This window comes from Rhinatrema bivittatum, chromosome 7 (assembly GCF_901001135.1).
Source record: "Rhinatrema bivittatum chromosome 7, aRhiBiv1.1, whole genome shotgun sequence".
Classification (NCBI taxonomy): domain Eukaryota; kingdom Metazoa; phylum Chordata; class Amphibia; order Gymnophiona; family Rhinatrematidae; genus Rhinatrema; species Rhinatrema bivittatum.
The window spans coordinates 108,588,818-108,603,879 of NC_042621.1; the positions used below are offsets into that span (position 1 = coordinate 108,588,818).

Consider the following 15,062-nt stretch of genomic DNA (forward strand, 5'->3'; position numbering starts at 1 on the left):
TGATGGGTTTTGCATATACTTGTGAATGCCTATCCAGTGCTATGTGATGGTCATTCAAAAATGTGAGTGTTTTGGTCTTTCCTTGGATTGCGAGTGAGATCTTTCATATATTTATATAAAAATATTCTTACACTTTTTGGGTTTTTTGTTTATTTTGCAGTTGCTTTAAAAGCATCAAAGCATATCAGTTAAAGGTATCGTCTTCTCACATTGCTTCTCCATCTTCAGATCCCCAGACACTATCACTTCAAGATCCCCCACTTGGTCTGTGCACATCAGTATTTGATCCCCCATAACATACAGCTCTTTTGGATTACCGCACCCCACATGCATGACTGTACTTCTTGGCATTGAATCCCTGCTGCCAAATCTTCAACCACTCTTCCAGCTTTCTTAAATCATTTTTCATTCTCTCCTTCAGGTGTGTCCACTCTGTTGCAAATTTTAGTATCATCTACAAATAGACATACTTCACTTTCTATCCTTCTGCAATGTTGCTCACAAAAATATTGAACAGAACTGATCCTAACACCGATCCCTGTGGCACTTCGCTTAACACGGCTCTCTTCAGAGTATGTTCCACTTACCATCACACACTGTCTTCTATCGGTCAACCAGTTTTTTGTAATCCATGGCCTACCTTGGCGCTCATTCCCAAGCTTCTCATTTTATTCACAAGCCTCCTATATGGGACCGTATTGAAAGCTTTGCTGAAATCCTTTATAGATGATATCGAGCGCTCTTCCTCGATCCAATTCTATCAACACATGACTTTCACACAATCGTTTAAAATTAAATCCATCTAAAACAGAAATTGTGCATCTCGCTTCCATTTCAGAGTCTTCTATTGGTCCCCGTTCTCATTTTCTGTTAAACGGTACATCTAGTCCAATCTCTAGTTATGCAAAAAATTTATGAGTAATTATTAATACAGATTTATCCATGAAGCAACATATTTCATCAGTAATAAAAAATTCTTTCTACAAACTACAGCTTCTAAAACACCTTCGTCTGCTACTTTTTCACTGTGATTTTCGTACAGTTCTTCAATCTCTTATTTTCTCGGGTCTTGATTACTGTAATTCTCTCTATTTAGGTCTTCCCGATAATACCATCCATTCATTAACAATTAGTTCAGAATGCTGCAGCACGTATCTTATCAGGTACTTCCATCAGAAATCACATCACTCCAGTTCTACAGGCTTTTCATTGGTTACCAATAAAATTCAGAATATAATATAAAATTCTTACCATCATTAACTCCCTCATCTATAACTCCTCTTCTACCTGGCTTTGCTCTTTACTTCATATTTACAAACCTACCAGACATCTGAGATCCCTGACAAAAAACCTTTTGGATATCCCTTCACCTCGACTAGCAAGATTAGACATTACAAGGAAAAGGGCTTTTTCAGTAGCAGGTCCCTTCCTCTGGAATGCATTACCTGACTCACTGCGATTACTATCTAACCCAATACACTTCAAGAAATCTTTAAAAACACACTGTTTCAGATTGCATTCAAAATTACATCAACCAAACACTAATACCTTATATCAATAATTTCAATCCAAAAAAATTTCCCTTTCCATTAGTCTTATATACATTTGAAAATCACCCCCTACCCTCAAATTCCCCTCTCCCATACATACTTAGTGGCTACAAGATGGCACCTGATTTTTGATTTTGATATGTTTGATTTAATTAGATTTTGATAATTTATTAACTTTTATTTTATTATTATGAGATTTATGTAATTTTTTAGTTATTTTTATGCTTTTTTATGTTTATGTAAACCGTTTTGACTAAACTTTGTAAAAGCGGTATAGAAACACTTAAATAAATAAATAAATTCTCTAGTCGCCCAATCAAAAAAATCAGATTTGTCTGACTGGACCTTCCCCTGGTGAATCCATGCTGCCTTGGGTCCAGCAATCCAGATGATTCATTATACTTTCCTTCAGCAGTGTCTCCATTAATTTTCTACCACCGATGTGAGGCTAACTGGCCTGTAGTTTCCAGCCTCTTCTCCGGTACCATTCTTGTGAAGCGGGACCACCACAGCATACACCTGTTTCCAGGGACCTAGTGTAAAGCACTTTCAGTGGATCTGCCAGCACATCTGAGCTCCCTCAGTTTCCTGGGATGTACCTCATCCGGCCCCATGGCCTTATCCACTTTGTTTGCCTAGCTTTTCCCATACAATCTGTTCCATAATCGGAGTTTCATGTACCCCATTCTTCATTGACTATCTTGCTTATTGTCTACCAGCAACGGTCCTTCTCCAGGGTCATCTTTAGTGAACACCGAACTAAAGTGTTTGTAATATTTCTGCCATTTCTTTGTCTCTCTCTACACATTCAGCCTGATGCAATACCGAGCATGAAAAAATGTGCGGGCTCACACACAAGCTGAGTTGTACCAGCCTCTGCATTTCTCTAGGATAAACCCTGTGCATTCTGCGGCCGTAGTAGCCCCTACCACTGGGCCTCATGGAAAGAGCTGAACTCTGCCTCCTAAAAATGTTTGGTACCTACATTTTCAAAATAATTAGATTCCCTGGTAACAATATCCTTGGAAAAATTTAGATTGCATCGGGGATCTATGATTCTCCATAGTCAAGCAGGACTAATTTGCCACACAAATGGGTGATGTTATCTGACATAGAGGAAGCTATAGTAAGCAGGCCCTCTCTATCTTGTTTTGTCTGTGAAATGACTGAACATTTTTCATCTTTTTTGCTGTGATTTTTGGGCCTTCTTTTCTGTTTATATATTTAGAAATATTTCTTGCCACTTGGAATATTTTTTTTTCCAAGTGCTGAGTCCCAGCACCCTTCCATGCCATCCTGATGTGGCTATTGGGAGGATTTTTTCCTCGCGCTCTTTTGTGCGCTCTCTCTCTCTCTCTCTGAATACATGTCATTTTTCTCCATTAAGGATGGTTAGATGTGAAAATAAATAACCTGTGGGGCCATAAGGGTTCAGAAAACCCCATGCATGTCTTTGTCTTTCTAGAGAGCTCTGGGAAATCAGCAGCACACACAACAGATTGCATGCCCCTCTATGTGACTTGATCTGCTATCATTAAAGAGCACATTACAGATAAGCACTATCTGTAAATCATCTTTACTATTGCCTTTGTCTTTTGTTGCAGATTGCTGATTTAGCTAATGAAGATACTCCTCAGTTGTACGTGGCATGCGGGAGAGGACCTCGGTCATCGCTGCGCGTCCTAAGGCATGGACTTGAGGTACAAAACACAATTATTTCCAAAATTATGCGAGAGACTGGATTTCAGATGATAACCCTTAATGTATTTTACAGACAGAGATTAAAATGTAAATAGTATTTTGTGTGATTTATAAAATCTTCACTCAGGATTATGAAAATCATCTTAAACTTATTTTGTGCATTAAGTAGCATTGCAAGTTTGTTGAATTCAGCCACAGGTCTGCAATGTTTCAGAGAGAGACTAATGTTAAATGGTATTTCTAGTACCTTTTTCTTCAGAGCAGTGCTGAAAAATGTAGAAGGTGAATGTAGTAAATACTTTATGTATTTGCCTGTGTTGTACATTAACATTATTTCCCCTTCAACCAGCCAAACCAATGCAGATGCATTGGCTTCTGTTCCCCTACCAGCAGATGGAGACTGAGAACAACAGGTTTACTGATGTCACACCTTATATGATCCCATGCCTCCTGTAGTCTGACAGTATTTTCTGTCTGCATTATATGGAATGCAAACATCCCATGTTGTGAGCTGATACCTGGCCTAGGTCAGATAAAAACAAACTGAACATTTGTGGTGCTCCTGCGGTGACCCTTCTTTTGGAGGACTCATTCTCCCCTGGTTGACCAAAGCCAGAAATCAGAGCTTAAAGCAGGAGCCACCTGGATATGGGTGAAGCTAGCTCTGGACCTGGCAGCTTGGATTTCTGTTCTCCTTTGGTCCCTTTCTCCCTCTCCTATCTGTTCTCTTTTTCCTCCATTGGTGGCTTTTCTCCCTTTTTGGAGAGTCTCTGTTCAGGACAAAGTTTAAAAGAAAGGAAGAAAAGGAGGCTGTCTCCGAAACACTAAGTGTCGGTATCACGCCGGAACCAAAGAAGAATCCCATTCTCATTTCCCTATGGAAAGCCTCTTGCTACTTTCAAGTACTGGAAGCTATCCAGAAGTTGATTGACCTGAAATGGGATGCCCAGAAGCAAGTTTTAAAGGTGGATGAGTGTTAGAAGCTCTATATACCCACTGGATCCGGCAATGAGAGAGCGTTTGCATTTCCCTTTCCCTAAAGTGGATGCGCTGGTCTGTGCCGTCTCTAAGCGAACAACTATCCCAGTGGAGAGAGGAGTGGCCTTAAAAGATGTGCATGATAGACGGATGGAGTCCATCCTTAAACAGGCCTTTGACACAGTAGCAACGACTTTACAGATTGCTTCTTGTTGCGCCCTGGTAGCTTGTTCGTGCTTAGTCCTCTCTCAGGAGATGGATGACTCGGGGGCGAATTCCAGAGAGGTGATGGAGCCCACCGTGGCCTTCCTAGCAGATGCAAGCTCTGACCTAGTGCATACCTCAGCCAGAGGAGTAGTCTTAGTGGTGGCAGCCAGAAGACAGCTATGGCTGCGAAATTGGTCAGCGGACGCAACCTCTAAGGCAAACCTCACAAAGATGCCCTTTAAGGTTTCCCTCCTATTTGGAAGCGAATTGGAAAAGTTGGCCAGTAAGTGGGATGTATCTCCAGTGCTACGGCTACCGGAAGATAAGAAAAAGAGGTCACAGCACCTCTCGCCCATGAGGGGTCTGACCAAGGGCTCCCAGTGCTTTCGGCCCTACAGAAACTCATCATTTCAGGCATCTTGACCCTTGGGAAGGTCTCAGTCCTTTCGGAGCCGACAACCAAAAAGAGGAACTGTTCGGGCTCAGGTTCGACCCGAACTTCCCAATGAAGTTTGGCCGACTCATCCACGGGGCGAGGAGATAGGGTGACAACTATCCCTCTTCTATCAGCGGTGGGTCGAGATCACATCGGACAAATGGGTACTGAACATCATATGAGAAGGATACGCTCTGGAATTTCGCAGCATCCTTCCAGGGACATGTTCATGATGTCATCTTGCCACTCCCAGCACATGAAACTGGTAGTGGAATCTACGTTGATAAGGCTTGTCAGTTTGAGGGCTATAGCTCCAGTACCTACACCCCAGGAAAATATGGGGCGTTATTCCATGCTGTACCCAAGAAGGAGGGTTTGTTTTATCCCATCCTGGACCTCAAGAGTGTCAGTTGTCATCTGCAGATAATTCACTTCTGCATGGAAACTCTTCGCTCCGACATAATGGCTGTACAACTGGGAGAATTCTTAACCTCCCTGGAAATCTCGGAGGCCTACCTTCATATTCCAATCTATCAAGACCACCAGCGCTTCCTACGCTTTGTGGTACTGGGCCGCCATTCTCAGTTCTGGGTGTTGCCCTTTGGTCTGGCAACTGCCCCCAGAACATTCACCACAATTATGGTGGTTTTGGTGGCGGCATTGAGGAAAGAAGGGATCCTAGTGCACCCTTACTTAGACAACTGGCGAAGTCGTTGGAAGAGAGCCTCCAGGTGACCAGCAGGGTCAGGTCCCTGCTTCAGGAACTTGGTTGGATCATGACCATGGACAAGAGCAGCCTCAAGCCCTCCCAGTCTTTAGAGTACCTGGGAGTTCAGTTCTACACCAAGCAGGACAAAGTCTTCCTCCCTCCCTCGAGGATAAGAAAGCTGATGTGCTAAGTGCATCTGTTGACGAACACAATGCGATCCAGGATATGGGGCTATCTCCAGGTCCTCGGCCTGATGGCTTCAACCCTGGAGGATGTATCATGGGCGAGGGCACACATGGCCACTCCAACACTCCCTGCTGTCAAGTTGGAACTCACTGTCTCAAGAATACTCAATTCGCCTTCACCTACCGATGGAAGTATTCTCAGCTCTTGTGGTGGCTACAGGAAGTTCATCTAAGTAAGGATGTAAACCTACCCCCACCGAACTGGCTAGTCCTCACGATGAACGCGAGCCTCCGAAGTTGGGGAGCTCACTGTCAGGAATTGACAACCCAGGGGTGATTGACCAAGGAAGAGGCGTGCTGGAACATAAACCACCTGGAAGCCTGAGCTGTCAGATTAGCGTATCTGCAATTCAGCCACAGACTCCAGGGCCAGGCGATCCATGTGATGTCGGACAATGCAACAACAGTAGCCTACATCAACAGTCAGGGAGGAACCAAAAACTGCCAAGTGACTCTGGAAATAGACCCCCTTATGGAATGGGTGGAGATAAATCTACAAGGGATCTCAGCCTCCACATAGCGGGAAAAGACATCATCAGAGCAGACTTTGAGAAGGGAGAGTCTGGATCCAGGGGAATAGGCGTTGTCGACCAGAGCCTTCCAGCTCCTAGTAGATTGCTGGGGCCTCCCATCCATCGACCTACTGGCCACAACGCACAAAGCAAAGGTCCCCCGATTCTTCAGTCGCAGAAGAGATCAGCACTCCCAAGGGATCGACGCCCTTGTCCAGACCTGGCCAGGGGAGGACTTACTGTATGCCTTCCCTCTGTGGCCTCTGCTGGGTAAGGTCATTTGCAAGATCGAAATCTACAGAGAATTAATCCTTCTGTTGGCGGCGGATTGGCCCAGATGCCCGTGATATGCAGACAAGTGGAGGCTTCTGGTGGAGAGCCCCCTATGCTTCCCCCTGCACAGGGACCTTCTCCAACAAAGTCTAATCCTTCATGAGGACCCAACTCTGTTTTGTCTTACAGTTGGGCACTTAAGTGGGCTCGCCTGACGAAGCATGGATATTCGATGGCAATAATTGCCACCTTGCTCCACGTGCGGAAGTTCTCGACGTCCTTGACATATGTGCAGATCTGGAAAATATTTGAGGCCTGGTGCAAGGAATGCGAGGTGCCCCCTCAGATGACCAAGATCCCCCATGATTCTTGAATTTTTACAGGGCGGCCTGAACAAAGGGTTGCCCCTCAACTCCTTGAAGGTCCAGATGGCAGCTCTCTCCTGTTTCAGGGGCAAAGTGAACAGAGCCCGCCTGTCGACACATCCAGATCTGGCCTGTTTCCTAAAAGGGGTTAAACACTTCCAACCACCCTTAAAATGGCTGGTCCCCCCTATGGAACCTCAATCTAGTATTGGACTTTTTAGCAGAGCCTTCATTTCAGCCGCTGCGCAGTCTGTCTCTGTGCCTATTAATGCTGAAGATTGTATTCTTGGTAGCGATATGCTCGGCTCTTGCATCTCTGATTTGCAGGCGCTGTCATGTTGGGAGCCGTTTCTCTGATTTATTCTAGGAACGGTAAAGCTTCGCACCGTTCCTTCCTTCTTGCCAAATATAGTCTCGGAGTTTCACCTGAACTAGTCCATTTCTTTACCGTCCTTGGATAGACGCAAGGACACAGAATACTCCCGCCTCCTACACCACTTAAACGTCAGCAGGCTTTTAGTACAGTATCTGAAACGTTCAGAACCAGTGCGCAAGACGGACCGCTTGTTTGTTCTTCACAGTGGAAGGAAACAAGGCGAAGCAGCTTCGCAAGCTACCATAGCTCACTCGATCAAGGAAGTGATTACGGGAGTTTATTTAGAGGCAGGGAAGCCTTTACCCCTTCAGGTTAAAGGTCATTCCACTGTGACCCAGGCAGTATATCCTGGGCAGAACCTAAGCTACTATCTCCCATAGACATCTGCTGAGCAGTGATGTGTGGTTCTCCTTGCACACCTTTTCCAGGTTTTATCGCTTGGATATCCAGGTCCAAGAGGACGCAGCCTTTGCGAGGGCATTGCTAACCAGACCGCGGGCAGCCTCCCGCCCCGTTTGGGAGTAGCTTTTGTACATCCCATTGGTCCTGAGTCCATCTGGCTACATGCTAGGAAGTGGAGAAATTACTTACCTGATAATTTCGTTTTCCTTACTGTAGACAGAAGGACTCTGCATCCCTCCCACGACTGCCCATAAAAAGTGCCAAGGAATCGCCCATGAGGTGAATCTCCATTCCAAGAGGTTACGTGTAAGCTGTTGCCCTATCCCTATATCAGGGCATCCATAATATTCAGCACTTATGTTTGGTCGAGTACAGTTACGGTCACCAGTTTTTTAATAAAGTTGTTAGGTTATTAAGTTGTATTCAAATTTTATTCGTTTTTCAATAGTATGTTCACAGTGGCTTTTGAAGAGAATACCTAAGGACTGAGGTCACTGCAGGGATGTATCTAAGGTGACGTCAGCTTTGAAACCTGACTCCGTCCTTCTGCTAGCAGGGGAGCACATAGCCCATTGGTGCTGAGTCCATCTGTCTACACTAAGGAAAACAAAATTATTAGATAAGTAATTTCTCCATTTTGGCAAGTTCCTGAAGGAAAAGTCCATAAGCTATTAACAAATTGGTTGACTTGAGGAAAGCCACTGCTTATCACTGGGTGTAAGCATCATGTAATCTATTTACTATTTGGGATCTTGCCAGGTACTTGTGATCTAGATTGGCCACTGTTGGAAACAGGATACTGGGCTTGATGAACTCTTGGTTTGAGCCAATATGGCAGTTCTTATATTCATATGCTTTCTACTCTGCATCGCCATGACATTCTCTGTTCCCCACTCTCCTTGCCAGTGCATCCTTGCTTCTTCTCCATACCTCCCTAACCCCAGCATTTCCTATTCTTTGCTCTCCCCCTCTCTCATCTCCTTCATGCTCAAAATCACTTCTTTTCTATCACTCTAGTCTCTTGCCTCTCTTCCGATAACACCTCCCCCCCCCCCCCCCCCCAGGCTTATGCTGGTAACAGCCCTATGGTGGTTCTGGGAGCAGGAAAAAATGCTTATGAGCACGAGGCTGTTTCTCCCACTTCTTTCAGCTGATTATTGCTCCTGAAAAAATAAAACCAATCAGCAGTAGGCGCTGGTAGATGCAAGAGTAGGCTTTCTACCAGCTGGTAGATGCAAGAGTAGGCTTTCTACCAGCTCTCGCAGCAATTCTATTGCCCATGTGGCCAGACTCCACACACAGTTGATGGCTGTCTGGGTTCAGAGACAGAGGCAGCCACGTTTTGGGAGAGATGGGCTGAACAGCATGAACATCTGGCACCATGTTGCTTGCCTTCCATTAGTGGCCCTATGCGTCAGCTTGGTGCATCCTCCTCCTCTCCTGCCCTGACCGTAGGTCTCTATGTGAGCATATCTGCCACAGGTTTTGGTGCACTGTTCACACCAAATCTGATGCTTCTTTTTAATATTTGTGTAGGTCTAATGAAAGGTATTGCATAAAGAATCTAGTGTTCTTCAAGGCTAATGTAAGAATTAGATCAGAAAAGAGAGTATGGTGAAAAATGTTTGTCCTTTCCCATTCATACCTCAGATCAATATTTTTCAGTGAAAGCAAGTTCTAAAACTAGAGGTCATGGTATAAAACTGAAAGGGGGTAGACTCTGAACAACTAATCTTTTTCAGGCCGATGCAATATCTGCGTGCATTAAATGGGCGCTCAAGATTGAGCATCCGCCCCCTTAATGCGCACTGATCCACCTCTTCCGGGCGCCTGATTTTAATATTTAAATCAGATGTTGCGGTAAAAAGGAGGTGCTAAGGGAAATTGCGCGCCCCTAGTGCCTCCTTGGCAGCAGGCGCCTGGGAGAGGTGGCTGTCAGCTGGTTAGGAAAACAGACGCTCAATTGTAGAGCGTCCGTTTTCCTAATCTAACCATCTGCACCCTTTTTTTTTTGTTGGGGGGGGGGCATTTCTAATTTTTTAGTTCCTCCAACTTAATATTGCCACAATATTATGTGCTTGGGGCAGGAGTTAATTTTGGTGAGTAAAAATGTGCACAATTGGACACGCCAACCCCTGTTTTGGGTTATGGATATGTGTCCAATTGCGAGTTGAGCTATGCGCTGCAGCCAGCGCACGGTATTGCATCAGCTTGCCTGTTAGTGATGTAAGGAAGTATTTCTTGGTGGAAAGGCTGGTGAATGAGACAAAAAGAGTATTGGAATATAAGAGCGTGGAATAGGCACCATCACCATGTGTTCCCAAGTTGTGGGGAAGTGAAGGAAAAACTGTAGTTCAGGCAAGCTGCATCATACAACAGGAAGGAAAATGGGCAGACTAAATGAGCCTGGTCTTTATCTGCTAATGCATCGTTTCTGTCAAGACTAGATAGGCCCTTTTCTGATGTCATTCTGAGTGGTCTTGGAAGCTCATGCACAACATCTTTGGGTAGTTCCTATGTTGATTCAATAAAATGTATTGTACTCTGTAGAATGCATTCTGAGCTCTATGTGGTGATTATTTTTTTTTTCAATGTTCTGACTGGCCTTTCCTTTACCTTATTCCTTTAGGTTTCTGAAATGGCTGTGTCAGAGCTGCCTGGTAACCCCAACGCTGTGTGGACCGTGAGAAGGCACATCGAAGGTATGCAGTCTTTCCAAGGGCCTCATAAAGGGGACCAGGGAGGGATTAATTCCTTTATTCGGGCATGGAGAGGCTGGAAAATGATGTAACTTCATGTCTCTTCTCCATAAGACCAATCTGTGGAAAGCTTTTGTTCTGATCCAGCCATGTTATTTCTCTCCAGAGCTAAGTCCATCTACAGCTTTTCCATGACTGCTGCTATCCTTTCTTCAGCAGGATCATCATTCCTAAGATTCTTGATTCATTTATTATCTTTCTACTTTGCAAGCACACGCACATCTTGAGAGTTTCTGGCAGCAGGACCAGAAAGCATCCTTGGGAAGGTCCCTTCTAATTACCAATGCAAACTCCTCTCCCAAAGCTTCAAGTCTTGCTTCTGTACTGGGATCATGAGGTCATGCTCTTTCTTTTAGCAGGGGGAATGCAATGTAAATCCTGCCTTTAATGGTTATACTCTAGGCTAGCACATCCATGAAAGCAGGAAAATCTAATTCAAATTGAACCACTGCCACTTGTTGAATTAACTAATTTAGACAGAAGTATTATGAAATGACTCCCTCTTGCAAGGTAGTTCTTAGTCTTTTTAAATACTTTGTTCAGTTTGATGATGTTGCCATCAGCTGACTCATTTGGAAGTTGTTTGTAATACTTCAGGTCCTTCTTGCAATGCTTCTATTCCAGATTTCTGTAAAATGGTCACTTCTGGGCTGGAAGACCACCTCCCCTTTCTCCAGGAAGCCCATCATCCCCCCTCCACCTCCTAATATCTTCAATTCACATGAGCAAGTCAGGGAATGAAGAGAGCTGGTAAATATCTGCTGGCACATTAGGGAGAGGAAGCAGCAGAACAATGTTTATATTTAAACATATGTGGATTTAGAAATCTTCATATGCAATACCATCAAAGTATCTTAATAAGAATTTATGCAGGTAGCCAAATCAAAAGATGTAAATAAACTCCTAAATGAGCACATAAGAGAAAATGCAACTTTTTATTTGTTAATCCATTAATTTGTAATAGTAATGCATGTTTAAACTCTGTAGGTGGTGGTAGTGCTTTGCTATTTGTCAAATGCATCTGCATTTCCACTTACAATAGAAGAGACAGTTCAGTGTAAGCTAGAAATAAGAGTATAGTTTTTTCCTTGCAGGTAGAGCATTTTCTAAAAACGGTACAGTTAATCAATATAACACAGTGCAGGTTGATGCCACACAGTTAATGAAGGGGAAGAGGTTAAATGGCACAAGAGATCTCAAATTGTTTTCCCGCTCAAGTGATTTGTCATAGTTGTCCATAGTAACTGAGTTGATGAAAACAGATTCCTTATTGCTGTGAATTCCTAACGCTGATACAATACTTGCATCACATTTACTTAGAATCCTCTTTGTTGGGCAGAGGTCACCCCCTGGATTCTGGTAACCTTGAGTATGACGTGAAATGTTGATTCTGGGGGTGTTAAAGAGGACTCTGCCCACGGTTGATGTCAGTTTGTCCTTTGTTGTATATACACCGAGACTCAATAACAGTTTATACTTGTGTAGCCTCCTGACACCAAAGTTAATTAGGATGCTGTGAACTCTACTGAAATAGCATATATTTTAAGGGAGGGGCATGTTTGAATCCTGAATCGGGCTTTGAGGCTTGAGCCTTTGAAAGCAGTCTCTCATCAAAGAATCTCCCCACAGTCCTTTCCTATTCAGTAGTACACACAGTAGCTGGCTTTTGTTGAATAAGGAAGCCTGAGGTCCCATACCGCTTCCTGATCTCCTGCAAACAGAACATGTAGGAGAAGGGGGTTAAGAGTATAAACATTACGTAGAAGAATATTTCTCCATGGACAACCCAAAGCAAATTCAGCCATACAGGTGTGTCACATTGTTTGGCGCCAACACAGAATATGGTTTTTGACTTCAGGAAGCCCTAGAGGTCTTTCTGAGCATGTGTGGGTTACTGCGCAACCACTTCTGCACAAGTTTCCATAGTCATTTTTCATTCATTGCAGCCCAAGGAGGATTTTGCTCTCCTTAGCTACCCCCATGATTTTTTAATTTTTTTTTTTTTAGTATTTCTCTTCTTTGTTCCCTTCTTTCTTCGAGTCTTCTAAAAAAAAAATCCATTTTTTTTTGTTCCAACTTTTAATTTTTCTCATTTTGCCACCATATCGGAGAAAACATCTAGATCTGGTTAGAAGCCTTTTAAACTAGTATCGTTGGGGATAAGTGAACAAAGTCCCCAGGTAAGTAAATGGGGACATGGTATAGAAATGAGGAAAAAAGGCAATATCTGGAAAGCAGTATACATTAAAGCTCAAGATATATGAAATAAAGTCCTGGATCTAAAGGCAGTTATAGATGAGGCCAACTTGGATTTAGTGTGGTTTGTCATGGAAAAGGGTTACACAGAAAAACCATGACCCAAATGTATATAGTGAGTTATCTATTAAGGAAGGACAGGATTGGAAGAAAGAGAGAAGGAGTGGCACTACCTGTGAAAGTTAATAAAGTAACAGACATAGCGGACATAGAAAAGGTACAGAGAAGGGCATAAAAAATAGGATGGAAAATACTCCCGTATGGAAAAAGGTTAAAAGGATTAGGGCTCTTTAGCTTGTAAATGAGGACTGAGAGGGGATATGATTAAATCTGTAAAATCATGACTGGGGTGGAATGGGTAAATAGGGAACGGTTATTTACCCTTTTAACCAACACCAGGACTGGGGGACACTCCATGATACTAGCAACTGGCAGATTTAAAACAAATTGTCAGAACTGATTTTTCAATCAGTGCACAAACAAGCTATGGAATCTATTGCTGGAAGATGTGATCAAGACCACTTAACATAGTGGGGTTCAAAAGAGGATTGGACAAGTTCCTGAAGGAAAAGTCCATAAACAGTTATTAGCTAGGTCGACTTAAGAAAACCAGTGTTTATTCCTGGGATTGAGATAAAAGAGATAGATCAACTACTTGGAATCTGACTGGTATTTGTGACCTCTGTCGGAGACAGGATGCTGGGTTCGATGATCCTCTGGTCTGCCCAGCATGGCACTTCTTATGTTCTTAACTGCAGGGCTTACCAACTGGTAGTGGAACCCCACTGGAGGATGTGGTATTGGACCTGGTGCTTACCAGTGGGACAGTGCTACAGATATTGTAGTGGACTATCCTCTGGGTTCAGTTTTAGAGCACAAGCAATGAAGATTCATTCAAAGGCATGGGTCCTAGCCTTCGCGAAAACTAACTTTGTTAAAATGGGGGAGTACTTCAAGAAGTTGTTAACTGGGTGGGAAAATCTATGGGAAGTACAAAAGCAAGGGGCAAAACTAAAAGCAGGTATTGTAAGGACAGCTAACCCTTTGTTAGGAAAGTAAATAAAGGCAAGAGGAAAAAATGGTCGCTGTAGTTTCCTAAAGAGGTAGCTGAAATGGTAAGGGAAGTAAAGGTTAGCATTAATAAACTACAAGAGATTGTAGAAAGAGGAAGACAGGTGACAATATCCAAAAAAGCTAAGAGAAGCTGGGAAAGTAGGGATGCAAATGGAAGAAAAAATAGTAAATACAGTAAAATCTAGAGACAAGACCATTTTTAGATGTACAGTATTTAGTGATAAGAGAAAGTGCAAACGTGTCATTGTGAGACTCAAAGGTGAAGGGGAGAAATATACAGAGAGGTGTGTTGAACTCCAGTCCTCAAGAGCTACTAGACCGGTTTGTCGCCCTTGAGGAGCAGAATAGAACAATCCTGATGTAGAGGCTGGTGAGGAAAAAACTGAATTGCTTAACAAATATTTCTGATCAGTATTCACTGTGGAAGGGCCAGGAGCAGGACTACATGAAACAAACACACAGAGGATTAGAAGTGAAATAAACCTCAAAATGATTTTCAGAAAAGTGTGTTCGTGAGAAGCTAGCTAAAAGTAGATAAAGCTGTGGGGCCAGATGGGAAACATTGATACATTCAAGGATTTTTAAGAGAACTTGAGAGAAGTTCTGGCAGCTCTGCTGGTTGAACGTTTCAATACTTCTTGAATCAGGAATAGTTTTGGAGTACTGGAGACCGGTGAATGTGCTTCCTGCTCACAAAAGTGGAAGTAAGTAGGAGGCTAGGAACTACAGGCTGGTTAATCTGACCTGCATGGGGAGCAAATTTCTAGAATCCAGTTGGAGCCACCTAGAATACTCCACCGGAACACATATCCTACCGTGCCTTCCTTGAGAAAATAGTTGAATCATTCTTTTCAAATTAGAAGAGACCATGCAATTGACAGAAAACTCCCCAGATGTCTTGTAGTTTATTCAGATGCCTGAACAGGCTGTGGCTGTTCCCATTCATAAAGCTCTTCAAGATCTTCAAACTTAAATCTGGCATCCGTAACTCTGTTAGTGAGAGAGAAAGATTTGAAATATAAAATTCAACTACGGTATGTCCAGTCCATATGAAAGATCAACTATCCCATGAATCCATAGTGGTAGAATCTGCCCTCCAAAAAAAAAAAAAAAGAGAGTTCCAAGGCGCATTCTAATACCCCTCCTGGAAAGGATGCAGAATTAATAGATGCTGCTACTAGAAAATTAGAAGCATAGAAACACGATGGTAGAAAAAGAC

The 15,062-nt window shown here is 43.3% G+C and overlaps 1 protein-coding gene across 1 annotated transcript in view; it reads left to right on the top strand.

Moving 5' to 3' along the window:
• The window catches only part of SF3B3 (splicing factor 3b subunit 3), a 247,983-nt gene that overhangs the window by 55,732 nt on the left and 177,189 nt on the right, over positions 1-15,062 (top strand). Inside the window, exons 10-11 of the mRNA XM_029608907.1 lie at positions 3,155-3,250; positions 10,384-10,456. Coding sequence (XP_029464767.1) covers positions 3,155-3,250; positions 10,384-10,456 — 169 coding nt within the window. The remainder of the gene's footprint in view (positions 1-3,154; positions 3,251-10,383; positions 10,457-15,062) is intronic.